This window comes from Ceratotherium simum, chromosome 1 (genome assembly GCF_057802395.1).
Source record: "Ceratotherium simum simum isolate JZ-2026a chromosome 1, ASM5780239v1, whole genome shotgun sequence".
NCBI classification, from domain to species: domain Eukaryota; kingdom Metazoa; phylum Chordata; class Mammalia; order Perissodactyla; family Rhinocerotidae; genus Ceratotherium; species Ceratotherium simum.
The window spans coordinates 61951446-61965778 of record NC_141900.1 but is presented as its reverse complement, the minus strand read 5'-3'; the positions used below and the strand labels follow the sequence as shown (position 1 = coordinate 61965778).

The window sequence follows — 14333 nt, the reverse complement described above, 5'->3', positions numbered from 1 at the left end:
CTCTAAAAGCAGTGTATGCAAAAAGATTGGGGCCATACTGCACAGGTACAGGTTTCTCAAGGGGAGGAATCCTAGGGCAGGAGAGTAGGCCTCTTGAGAACCGGAAGCAGGAAAGAGGAAGCCAGCCTTCAAGGAAAGTTCGCTGGTGCCCTGGCGACTATACAGTTCCTCATCCTTGCTTCTTGGTGTGCCTGCACCATCCTTTCTCTTTCCATTAGCTTTCTCTTCCCACTAGCTTTCTCTTCTTCCTTCTCTGGCACATGGCCTAACACGGCTGCTCCAGCTCGACTCCACAGGACCCTTTTGCTCAAGCACCTACCACACTTCACTTGTTTCTCTTCCTTCAGTCCCCCTCCCCTCAATTCTAATTGGCCCAGCTCATGTATTTAAAGAGGCGGCTGGAGAGGAGGCCTCAAGTGGGCAATAGGTGGGAAGCCTCTCTGAGAAGGGGGTGTGAACAGGGTAGCACCCCAACGCCAGCCATACATCTCTATCTGTCTACAGGTATCTCAACATCCACCGAGTACATGAGAGAGAAAACCTTACAAGTTCAACCCTACTTTGGCATCAAGTGATTTAGGCAAAAAAGTATCTGCTATTGAATGTAAACTTATAAACCACACAGCCATTCAAACATTACATGTAGCAAATTCATCTCTGTTCTGCATTTGTGGTTTCTCTGAAAAGAGAATTAAACCAGGTCAAAGAACACAGCCACCTGTGAAAGGAGCTAGTCTTTCTAGAGTGCTTAGAACACCCAGGGCAATGACATTACAGAGGTCATTTGATGCTTCAAAATTATTTTTTGTTTAGGTTTTAAACAGTTTTATAAAGATTTTGGAGCTAGGCGGCTTGAGTTTTCAGCCTGGCTCTACCCCTCATCAGCTGTGGAATCTTAAGAGGCTTCCGCAAACTGTGCCTCAGTTTTCTCACCTGTGACTTGAGGCTAACAACAGTATGGGCCCTACAGAGTGATTGGGGGGATTAAATGTTTTAATATTTATAAAGGGCTAGAATGATGCCCAGCAAATAGTATGTGTTCCATAAATGATACTTATTATTGGCATTTTCAATTAAGCAGAAAACCACACAAAAATCCTTAAGAGAAGCACTTGGTAAAATACTTTAAAAATAAGTTTATTATAACTAACGAATATAAAATCTGACAGATGTTTTCAAACATTTTTGCAAAAAAAGTAAAACCCTCCCTTGTTTCCCCTCCACACAAGATATAGACTAAGAACTTGGACAGAGTTTTACATGAAACCTAAACATGAAATCTCATTCATCGGTTGGTCCTAAAAGGCTCCAACACATTACATTCTAAGTAAAGGTCCACTAAATTGAGAAATCAACTAACCACTTGACACTATCTTTCTACTCTCAATATGATGCTCATTCAAAATGCTGAAGGACAAGAACAGGTAACATAAGACTGCGTGTGACAGATATTCAAAGTGCACGGATCTATGAAACCACAAACATCTGGGATAAGAATACTGGGGATGGAATTAAACATTGACTTAAAAAATTAATCCAAGGAAATCTATGTACATTGCAGCCTTTGGCATCTGGTCTAACATGTTTCTTCTTTATAGAGACATCATTTTGTCCAATCTATTAACCAGATTAAATTGACCTTAACACACATCTCATCTGACACAGATTGTCCACAGCCAATTTCACATGAGGTAGTTGGGCTGTTTACTGACATTCTAGCGAAACTGTCACGACACAGGGGACTCATACATCAAACATGTCATGAGACTGGCTCATCAGCCTTCTGGGAAGCAACAGAATTATTTCTAGATCACCCTTCTTGTCATCACTGACTCCATATGCACCTATAAACAGACACGCATACACAGGAATTTGTGTGGATGAGATCAGTTTTGCATGGTGATCTCATCCCAGGTGACCATTCCCAGGGTGGTTTGTTTATAAAGTACAGGGAGGAAATACTGACCACACTTTAAATATATATAACAGAAAGGATGGTGCTTAAAACAAGCAGGATCTCTTTCTTTTGTTTGCACATAGCTTAGCTGAAAACATTTGTTCAATCTGAAAGACAAGTGATTAAAAAGGGTAACCAAAGAATTTTGAAAACTTATGTTTTACAGAGTAGTGGTATGTTTTTTCCTTTTGGTGAAAGGCTATATAAAAACAGTGGAGAGAAGGATCAATGCATGCGTCAACTGTACTGTCAATGATCGCTGAGTCATGCCCTGGAGTGCCTGAATGCAGCAGTGCAACGAGGAAGCATGCAAATGGCCTCTGCACACAGACTACTGACTGCAACAGGGGGGAACTGGGAACGTTTACAGAGAAGTCTAGTGAACAATAAATCCATGGAATTGTTGAAAGAACCCCTAACAACCTTGTAATAGATAAGCAGTCTTAAAATACCATCAGACACCTAATGAATTTTTTTTATGTCATTATTATGAAACCCCTGAGTAAGCAATTGCAGATTACAAAGGGACATCCAAAAGCAGAACATATTTCTCAATAAAACATTCTATATACACTTCCCAGGGACACAGCTTTACTGTGCACACTGAAGTCTGTGTACAGACTGTACCAGATCACAGAGCATCTGAAGTCAGACCCTCTAAGACCAAACACATTAGCTCAGGTAACAGAACAATGGCTTAAAATACATTTTACTTGTAAATTCTAAACCTAAAAATGTAAAAAAGGTTGATAGTTCACCTTAAAAAAAGGAATGAAACATGAGGGTGGGGAAGCTGAAGAGCTGTGAAACCTACGGCTAAAATCAGAAGCAACTGGTTTTAACCCATGATTCAGAAATGCACCATTTGTGACCAACTTCTTACAGGACATGGTAGTTTAGCAGGAAAAAAACACTATAAAAATAGTTTTCCTTCAGAAAGTTTCCAAAGTGCCTCACATTATCTTCTATTGTTCATACCCTCTGACTCTCTCCACTGCCGTAAGTGATATTTCTTCATATATATGATTTTCACAATCAGATTAAGTGTCCTTTATAAGATATCTTTTACTTCAGCTCCTTTACGTACTTCAAATTTAATTAGGAAGGGTGTACTTTGTTTATTGGTTCCTATCACATAGTTTTCTTAATTAAAAACACTTCTCCGAAAATATAAAGCTGAAAGCATTAACTTTTTGGATATACACATTTTTGCAATTAACAATCAAAAAGAGAAGACTGCAAACTTTCCCAGCAGCACTCATCTAATGATAGATCACCTTTGCTAGATGCCACACATCAAGGCAGCCACCTGCTTTATAGCTACAAGTGGAAACGGGGGTTCTTTAAGAAGTTCCTGCAGTCTGGGAGGAGAACAGAATCCCCAGGCACCTAACCCTGGGCTAGGTCTGTGCCTGACGCTCCACATATGTACTAGAACACGCTGCTGAGGAATGAGGCAGAACAGCTAAAAGAGGGGATGGATTTGGTGCTCTGATGGGGCACTGCTGGCAGAAGCAGCAAGGCTGAACTATGGAGTTCAGACATCCCTCAGCGTGGAATATGACATTTGGGGAAGCTTTATGTTCAGAATGACACACAAATAATCATGACAAGGTGCCTCAAGCCACTACTTACACATCCTAATGAACACCGAGAGCCGTGCTTCTAGAACTCCCTGCAGAGCTGGATGAAGAGCTGATGAGAAAATCATTTCTACCTCACAGTCACAAATTGGTTTTACCCCCAAAATGTATCCCTCCAACTTAACATTTTTCACCAGGATTAGCTATAAGGAATCAAATTTGCTTTCAAAGGACAAAAAATTGCCATCATTGAAAGGATTTTGTTCAGTTTGACAGATATACATCAACCCCTCCTAAGCATCAAGCCTGGCTTCTACCGGGGGGAGGAGTGCAGACATGGTGAAATGATGTATATGGGAGTGCCTTGTAGAGGTCATCCAAATGTTTGGTATTAGCTTCTACTATACCTAGAAGACACATTACCTTTTTCTCCAGGATCTCTCTAAAGGTTACCCTAGAAAAGGAATCCTAAAAATGTTTTGAGCAATGATAGCTCAAGGTGATTACTCCATCAGCAAACATCCTAGGGTTTTCTCATTTCCTCTCCCTGTCAGGGTGAAAGAAAACTTGGATGTCCCAGGAATCTCAGAAGATTATGGAGAGAAAGCTTATCTTTTCTCTTTATCCCTTCTTAGATAGTAACTGCAAATTAGCACAAATTATGACTAACTAAAACGGAGAAACAAATATTGTAGATCCAGAAGGAAGCTCTGCTGTGCCATGCTTCAGGTCAAGCTGAATTTATCATCTAGTATTAGGTTCAATTTCTAGTTATTTTTACTTAAGGACCCTCAGAGCTGTAAATTTACACATCTTAGGCAAACTTAATATGCTCCAGTGAGGAAAATATCTATCAAAAAACATTACCCCCTTTCTATAGGGTTGGAAAAAGGGTAAGTAGAAAAGGTAACATTCAAATTATTCAAGCTATTCTGATCTGGGTTCCCAATGATCCCAGATACTATTAAACCCTTCTTACTCAGAAAAGTGAGTCACACACACCAAGGCAGTACCTATATAAATGTGAAATGGCCATGCCGAGCAGCTTTCTTCTTTCGTGTATATTCAGAGCCTCTGTGGCAAATCTGAGGTATTTTCAGTGGGCCCACCCCTCTCCAAGAGACCACACGAGTTCATCCAAGGTGGCAGGGAGCACCAGCAGTTGCTTAGAACGGTCATGCTTCATGATACTTAAAATCTCCTGGTGGCATCCCCTCCCAACGGCACAATGCCTAAAATGTTTTCATCCAAGGTACGAGCAAAGACTGGCTGCCTTTTCTTTTTCTCCTTTAGGAGGCTATGTCAAGGGCAGGAAGTCTAAATCATCCCCTAGTCCCACCATCACACTCACAGTAGCCAGAGAAGGAGACGCACACTAATTACTCGGGGGAGTGGGGAAAACAACACACACACCTCGGCAGCTGCCAACAGCAAGTGCTAAAGTACAAAAGAATCAATGTCATTTTAGCACCCTTTTTCTCCCTAGGTTTAAAACATTTCTAATTTTAAGCATTTCCCAGAAGTCTTTTTGTGAGCAGAGTACCTGCTTCATTAATTTGAGCTAAATAATGCCCATTTGTTTAAAGACAGACAAAAGACAGAATCAAGACCCCTCCTGACATTAACCTCCTGCCTAAGGAGAGGGTTCTCTCTGCCCTAGAACAGCATCCTCCGGGGCTGGTCAGGTGGCATGCACCTGTGCCCCTCGAAGGAACTCACCTTCTACCCTGGGGAACTACCTCATGCTGGAACTTCCCTTCCAGCTACTCTTAGGAAGTAGCCTCTAACAGGGAAGGTACCCATGGCTCTGTGCCAGGCACACTCTTGGCAGCCTGGCTTACCTACCGAGATAGTAGGACCATAGTCCTGGCATCACACTTTTCAGAAGAATGCCTACACAAGGTTGTTTTATGAAATATTTAAATCCCACCTTTAAACTGTGATACAGTCCCAAAGCTTTTGAGATTGACAAGAAGCTGCATTTAGCTTGCTCTGACTGTTGGTGATTAAACCCAGATTGATCAGAGGGCACATTCAGAACCGTGGTCCCTGAGTGCAACACCAAGGCCTGCTGGCTGGGTGTCGACACTAGCTGAATTAAGAAAGCTGCTGAGTACACTCGCTCCACTTCTCACTCTCCCTTTAACTATTTTATTTCAACAACAGCTTCTTTCTCTTTGAAAAAAAGGACATATCATTTAGTCCATGCAGATGATTGGGAATTCCATAAACTAGAATTTAATCTCGTTGTTCTTTGACCCTGTGCACACAAGAATCACTTGGAAAGTTTATTCAGATACAGATTCCTGAGTCCCACCCCGCCCCCCCAATTCTGGTTCTTCAGGTCAGGGTAAGGCCTGGGAATTTGCTTTCTGAACAAGCACTCCACATGATTTTGATGCAGAGATGGTCCGGATCACACTCAGAAATCACCTGGTTCCTCTATTTAGAGGCTGTGTGACTGTGAACAAATCTCTCAACCTCTAAATCTTCCTTTTAAAACTGGGTAATAATCCCTGAATGTCAGGGGAATGTTTTGCCATCATATCCAATTGAGATAATGCATGGGAAAGCATGCTGGCGAAGGGTGGGCACTAGATAGGGGTCATCTCCGATGACCTGTCCCACCTCTCCCGTATGTTCTCCAGCTTGGGGTCAGGGCACACCGCTCCTCTCTTCGGAGCCACAGAGTCCCCACCCGTAACCAGGGATGGACCCCTTGTTTATGGTTTCCACCTCCCACATTGACGTGGTCACACCAGTGCCCCAAACACCTTGACTACACAGTTCTTCTCGCTCACAGAGCCACAGAGAAGAGGCTCCTCTGAAGAAGGTCTGGGAATAGCAAACTCTACATTTCAATAGCTTCAACACAAGGGCTTACCTCCCTCCAAAATTTTTAATCTGGTTCTAAGTGGACTGAAACACTGGCTGTGAGTTACAGTCCTTGATACAGAATTAGCTCATTTTCAGCTTGGGTTTGGGTGGCCCATTAAAACTAAAAGCTAAAAACAAAACAAAACAAAAATTAGCAAATTCATTTGTCAAATCTGCTCTTATAACTTGCAGTGCAAGTCTATATAACAGCTATGATTTGGTTTCCAGGAGGCCCTTTGAACTGAAATATATAGCACCTTGATTTTTAAATACACAAAACACATATGCATTTAAAAAAATTATCTATAAAAGCACTGGGCTTTGCCTCCTCCTCTCTGTCCCCAAGCAGTGAGGGGTTAGAGAGGGCTGAAGCTGCTGCTGGAAATTAAACACGGCAACAAAACACGTGAGTGAACTTGATTCCCTGAAGTGAGCAGGTGGCCCTGTCCTGCAGACGTCACACCACCTCGTCAGACTCCAGTCCGTGGACCTCGTATAGAGTGTCCAGAATCGCCAGCTGCTTTTCCATGGCAGGGAGGTAAAGGCTGAGGTCCCTCTGCATCCCAACACTGAACGCTGCTTTCTGGTGGTCGCCTTCCTTTATGGTTAACGCGGCCACAAAATCTTCATAGGATGGAGCTGCCCTCAGAGCTAACTGCAAAAGAATCGCCAGTGAGAATCTGCATTACGTCTCTCTCTCTTTCACGCTTGACTCTTAGGCATGAGTGCATGCAGACACACACACTCACACACACACAGAGCTAAGGAGAGCAAGAGTAAAAAGTAGGAATATGTCCTTCCAGTTCGTGGACTCTACAACTGTGTTTTAAGCACCAAATCAAATAATTTTACGGCTAGAAGAAGCAAATATGTACTTGGGCCATCTTGAGGATGAATAATACCATCAAGTCAGGGAATGCTGAGAGAGAGTTGGAGAAAAGCTCCCTTCTCATTTGCAGTGTGATCCAGACTATTCCTTTTGAATCCGCAGCATCTACCTGTATGCATGTTGCTGCCACAGTCTTTGTTTCCACGTGGCCAGCCTTCCAGGGCACCTCACTCTCCTATTTGTGTCTCATCTCCATATATGTTTCTTTGCATGTCTCTTATCTCTCCCCACATAGATATTTCCTTTGCATTCTTGAATATCTTCTAAAAAGGAAGGGAGCTAACATTTGCTGTTTGCTTGTGCACTGATGCTTTAATGTATTTATCCCAGTTAATCTTTATAAGAACCTTGTACAGTTTATATCCCTATTTTACAGATGAACATCACATAGCTAATGAGTGCCAGGGCCAGGATCTGAACTTGGGATCATCTCTGTGCTCTTTCCAACCACACCACCACACCACACAGCTTCCCTGATGAAAGATTTTCTAGGCTCATCACAGCTCCTCTCCCTTTATAAGCCAACTGTTCCCTAAGCTTGCTAAAGTCTGCTGTCTGGCATCCACTGGGTTGGCTCTGCTGAGATCTCTGGAGACTTTCTGGAATCTTGAATTATCATTCTACAGTTGCTGTCTTGAGCTTCCCTGTACTTGGAAAGTCTTCGAGAATCAACCCTCCTCCTTTATGCAGTTGGAGAGTGACTGGCATTATCACGCAGTGGTTAAAGCACAGGCTTAGGTGAAGGAGACCTGGACTTGAATCCCAAATCTTTCACACATTAGCTTGAGGAACGTAAGCAAGGTGCTTAGCCTCCTCAGTTTTCTCCTTTGTAGAAGAGGACGGATACTACCTTCCTTATTTGAAGGACTAATGAGATATGTACGATGTGTTTAGCCCACTGCCTGGCACATAATAAAAACTCAAATAATGGTAGGTACAAGGGAGAGAGCAGAGAATGAAGGGAAGGCAATTATCCAAAAATATAACGTGAGAATATCTCCCACAACTGAGGGATATGAGTCTTCAGATTTAAAGACCTACCCAAGTGCTCAGCATAAAGAATGATCAAGACCAAAAGAGGAATATCATACAATTTTAGAATGTAGGGATAAAGAAAAGACCCTAAAAGCATCCAGAAGAGGGTGAGGAACAGCTTATATACATTGGAATGGCATCAGATTTTACAACAGTAACAGTGGAAGCTGGAGGACAACAGAGGAATGCCTTCAAAATTCTGAGGGAAAATTATTATTAACCTAGAATTCTATACCAGCCAAAGCATCACTCTAGAAAAAAAAGGCAGAATAAAGACATTTTCAGGCATGCAGGGACTCAAAATTTTAGCTCCCTTGTATCCTTTCTTGGGAAGCTACTGGAGGATGGACACCACCAAAATGAGGGAAGAGATCAAGAAACAGGAAGTCATAGGACCTGGGAAATGAAATTAGGGTGAGGTGGGGATTCAATATAGGAAATTTTGTGAAGAAAAGTCCTAAGGCAATAGCAGTACAACAGGCCTGAATAACTAATTCAGATTGCAGTAAGTGTTCAGAAAGTTCTGGAAGGGAAATCTCCAGGAAAAAAGAAAACACAGATAATCCGATACATTTGTGAGTTCAGAATGATGGTGATTTGAGAGATCTGATGGTGCAGGGAAAAGTATAAAACTTGTATAAGAAAGAACAAAAAAAAATCATAGAATTTTTGCTCATCATCATCATGTTAACTTGTGATATAAGCGTATTGGGAAGGTGGAGGCAGGGGAGGTGACGTAGGGGCAGAGGGGTCTAAGAGAGCTAAGTTCTAATCTGTAACAGAAAGTCAACGCTGATGACTAAAATTGATAAGGCCACAAGGAACAGTAAGCGTGTTTAGAATCACAGAGGTACTGAAAGGAACAGCCACAGTAGCTGAAAGCGGAGGCCTCTTTGGAGTGAGTCAGGGAAGTGGGAGCAGCAGGCAGGGACTGCTATTTTTTGTTACAACCTTTTTGGACTTTTTGACAAAAAAACAAAACAAAACCCTATGTACATATGTCTAAGTAAAATAAAATTTAAAAAAAAGTTTCCCCAGAGTGGGGCCCAGGACTACGTATTTCTCAAATGCTGCTAGAGGACTGTGATGCAGCCGAGTCTATTTGGGAACCAATGAGAGACTTCAACTGAAGAGGAAACCAAAAAGGTCAGCTGACGGCTGGTTAGGAGCCACACTGGAGACAGAGCCTGGACTGGGCATCAGGTCCGTGGATTACAACTGTTTGAAGATAAAAGTTCACTATTTGGCTGGTACATGAGTCAAATTCCCCGAGTGTAAAAGATGTTTCCCTGAGCAACTGAGATCACTTAAATGAATTTGCCCCTAATTAATTACCATGTTAGAAAACTCAAAGTTTCCAAAGTAGGGAGGACTGAAGAGTAATAGCAGAGAGGCTGAAAGGGCCTATTTAGCTCCTCTATTGATAAGGCTGTTGCCAAATGCTGGACAAAGTCTATTTTCTGAAAAACCAGCCACTTTAAAAATGACTGGCAGTAATACCAAGAGCCTTCTTGTTCTTCCTCTATAACTTTGGGTGTATTACCTCACCTCTTTGCATCTCAGGTTTCTTTGTCTATAAGCAGGGGAAATAAGAGAACCTATCTCAGAGCTATAAGATTAATAACTTTATGTATGTAAAGCACTTAAAACAACATCTAGTGCATGGTAAGCACTCACAATTCTAAGTTGTGGTTGTAGTTTTTGGTATTAGACACAGCAACTCTACTTCTAGGAACCCATGTTGAGGAAATAAGAGTTTTAGTCAAAAATGCATATAAACAGCTGCTGTTTTATTTGGAATAACAAACTCAGAAGCAGCTTAAATTTCCAACACAGTGGATTGAGCAAATAAATTATGGTACTTCTATACTAGGGAAATGTTATGCAGTCACTAAAAATAATGATTTTTAAAGACTCTTATGGGTATCTAAAAATGGTCATGATAGAATGCGAATCTCTTAAGTTGGGGGAAAGAATACAAAATTATACTAAAAGGTAAACGTCAAAAAAATTTATATGCATATACAGAGTAAGTATATAAAATAAAGATAATTATACATATATAATATAAATATGTAGATTTAAAAATATAAACATCTATAAGTAGATAAATATTTAGATAAATATATAAAATTAAATAGAACAATATTTAAAAGAATATGTAGAAATAAAAGGTAAGAAAGTAAAACACAAAAATGTTTAAAATGGTTATTATGGAGTGGTGAGAATATGGACAATTTTAATTTCTTCCCTTATCTTTTACTAGCCTAAGTTACTATACATTGGGGAAAAAGCTATAAGTTAAAAAGGTCTTTTAAAGACTCATGCTTATGATAAATTTTCTGCTATAGTTGCATTCTTGTTGGCAACATCTCTTGGATCATAAATATTTCAGGTTAAACTTTGCCTTCTATATTGAAAAAAAAACAGCCTCATTTTTTTTTCTTGTAAATGGGGCAGCTCAATGTTTTTTTTATGCTTTGTCATCTCACCAAGGGAACTCGGGTGTCAGGCACCTGCAAGCAATCACAGTATTTACTCAGGGAGATGGATGGATGTAGCAGCATCCTTGCCTAATTACTCATTAGCAGCTTCTCAATTATTCTGTCTTGACTGCGGAGAGCTGCGATGTGGGGGGTGAGCACCACCCCTGGAGACAGCAGATCTGGGTTTAGACCTGGGCTCTGCCGCAGCCTCAGATGGAGACTTTGGGACTCAAATTAACAGTTCTGAACTTGTAAAACAGTGGGAGTTAATCCTGAGGATTACCAAAGATAATGAACATGGAAGGACCTGGCACAGTGCCTGGTACACAATAGGTGTCCAATAGCCACATGGTAGCTATTATTATGATTATTGCATGTTTATGCATTGAAGGTAAGTGTGGGCAGTTTGCAGCTGCAACTGGTCTGGCTCTTATTCTAGTTAACAGTAAGATATGGAGCTAGTTATCTCCATGCTTTCAAAAAAGATTTCATTTTCACTTAAATTTTATTTCTTCCACTATATATTCTTCCCACTTTCTTTACCTGGCTCCTAATAAAGCATGACCTAAACAGTTCTTACCTTAGGGAAATGACGTCTCCTATCCTTTAAATTTGCAAAAGACATCATCTGCAAGACTATTTTTATCCTGACCTTCCAAAGAACACTCACATTCTCTGATGTTTCCTCGTGCACCACTGTACATGAGACTCTGCCTTCTCATGGCTGCATCTGACTCAGGCTGACCTCTGCCCGGATGGGAGAATCACAGAGTATTACCGCTGACAGAAGGGGCCATCGACTCCTGCTATTTTACAAAGCAGGCTAAGTGATTTGTCCAGGGGACCAGGACCCCCAGGTGTGTGTTCCTAGGTCAACAGGCTGGGAAGGGAGTGGTGGGTAACTGGAGCCAAAAACACATGAATACAAACACCTCCACAATGAAAACAACTGAGTAAGAAGAGATCTTTAGCCCTAGCTGCTGGCACACCCAATTCAGTTAATATTCAAAGATAAAAATTCAACTAAGTTAAAAAAAAAAATCAACTAAAATCTGAGAATTAACAGGATTGATTACAACGGGCAGCAGAGGGAGCTATGAGCTTGAAGGCATCACTGGTTTCCCCTCAACAGTGAGCATTCGGCAGCTTCCTGCCTACCTCTGCATTGATGCTCTTTACTACCTTATCAGAAAGGCAACTGCTTCTGAGGCAAATCTCCACGAGGTCATTGGAACTGGAGAAGGTAAAGCACACTCTATCAGTCTTTTCTAATCTAGACACTTTTTATAGCCAGCCTTTCCACACAACAAAGACCTACAGAGTTAAATGAAATAAGCAACATTTTATTCTTATTCTCAAAAACAAAGCAAACAGAAACACCACACATGCAAAACAAAACACCCTGCTGTGCCCATCAGAACATTAGGAGGCTGAAGGATTACTTACCGCAAAAACCCCTCGAACTACCCAGCCGTGGTGTTGCCGTAATGTTTTACCATATGCGGTATCTTGAAAAGAAGAAAAACTCCATGAAGAACAATTTCACCAGAATCCAATGTGCTATTTGTATCATTTCCTTTCTAAAATATGCAGTAGCATGGTCCTATTGGTATTGGAAACTGACTAAAAAAGTCTAATAACAAGATTATGTACCCCAAAAGTCTTGAGTAGGGAAAAAAGCCTACACAAATTTTTTTAAAAAGAAAAATAGATATTTCCACTGTTACTCTGTGATAATATATCTAACTTCAGCTTATTATCACAGTGGGAAACGTTCAACACATGTAAGGAAATAAAGAGGGAAGAAAGGATATTGGAAAATCGAGACTGAATACAATTAGAAATACACTGAAAAAATATTAAAATGCAGTTCTTTGAAATGTTGTGTGACCCTCAGCCAGTCCCTTAGCTGCCCTCTCTAACTATCTGTTTGTCTCTTTGTAAAATGATCTCTAAGATTCTTTTCAATTCTAATATTCTACTCGGGGATGTCAAATGTTTGTCCTAGATGTCCCTATGACCCTGGATGTACAGTATTAAACCTAGAAACCTTTAAAACTGCTATGGAAAGAATGGCTTGAAGTTATTAAGCTAGTTATAAAGTAACTGGTGAGGCCTATTAATAAAAGTCATTCATATTCTAGACTTTAAAGATAAAAACCTATCGTTTTTGTCCCAATGTGTTTTAAAATGAGATTTTAAAACTGGTATATAATAATTTTAATTACAAAAAAAAATCCTCAAGGACAAGATGACTGCATTTTATGCAAGGGATGCGTTCCTGAAGGCTTTGAATAGTTCAATATATGCAAAATTCAAAACTGGGGGCAGGCCTGGTGGCATATAGCAGTTAAGTTCACATGCTCTGCTTTGGCGGCCTGGGGTTCACAGGTTCAGATCCCGGGCTCGGACCAACGTACTGCTTATCACGTCATGCTGTGGCGGCCTCCCATATAAAGTAGAGGAAGATGGGCACAGACGTTAGCCCAGGGCCAATCTTCCTCAACAAAAAAAAAAAGGAGAATTGGCAACAGATGTTAGCTCAGGGCTAATCTTTCTCAAAAAAAAAAAAATTCAAAACTGATTTTTCCATAGGCATAAACGCATTTTCAGGTTTCCATAGGAATAAACGCATTCTCAGGAAGCACAGATCTACATCACCATAGTGCATTTTTATGTTAATGTTCCATTTTATTTTCCAAGCATCACCTCCAGTAGTTTACAGAGTGTTCATTCCTAAATTAACAGCACAGAGTATCATGGGGATTGTTTGACCTTCATCATGTTCTATCCCATCTAAATTTTATTCCAACCTTATTTATTTTGATGTGCTAGTTTCAGCACTAGTACAAGTACCACCACCATTTAATCAATGCTTTGATGACATGATAATAGGATATAAAAACATTTTAAATTAAAACAAGAGCCGACGTTAAAATAACAGAAAAACAGACACCAAAACCCCAACCACAAGCTCCTACGCAGTACAAAGCAATGTGGTTCACAGAATACTGTGCAAGGATGTGAAGCACCTGCATTTTACTGACCAAAAGGCTGTCATGCGACTGTAGCTTAAACAATTTACAATTTACCCAAGCTTTGAAATTATGTAATTCTTAGTAACTTTTATTTTTAAAATTTGGGTGAGGCTTTATTAATACTTTTAGGATATTCTACTATCAATTTCACATAAATTCAAGTTTGCATAAAATACAATTATATTTTATATAAAAGAAGACTGTACATTTGAAACATAACAGCAGATTTCCCTGGCTATCTGAAGTTTTAGGAACAGGTTGAAATGCCAGAATCTAGTGTGGGAAAGCAGAAATGATAAAAAAAAATTAATAAATTCAAAAGACTCTTAGAAACAGTCTAAAGGAGAACTCAAGATTAAATTTAATTTTTTTCTTAGAAGAGCAGACTGAGTAGACTAGGGCTGGTCAAAGATACAAGTCTTCAACATAAGCCACTCTTAAAACCTACCTGATTCTCTAAGGGGACAG

The 14333-nt window shown here is 40.4% G+C and overlaps 1 protein-coding gene across 2 annotated transcripts in view; it reads right to left on the bottom strand.

Annotated features, from left to right (window-relative positions):
* Positions 1-1121: 1121 nt before the first annotated feature.
* Positions 1122-14333, bottom strand: part of PLEKHA8 (pleckstrin homology domain containing A8) — a 52985-nt gene continuing 39773 nt past the window's right edge. For both annotated transcript variants that reach the window (XM_004418869.3, XM_087429150.1), the window contains exons 13-14: positions 12274-12335; positions 1122-7072 (exon numbers count right to left, since the gene is read on the bottom strand). In XM_004418869.3, coding sequence (XP_004418926.1) covers positions 6875-7072; positions 12274-12335 — 260 coding nt within the window. In that variant the 3' untranslated portion in view covers positions 1122-6874. The remainder of the gene's footprint in view (positions 7073-12273; positions 12336-14333) is intronic.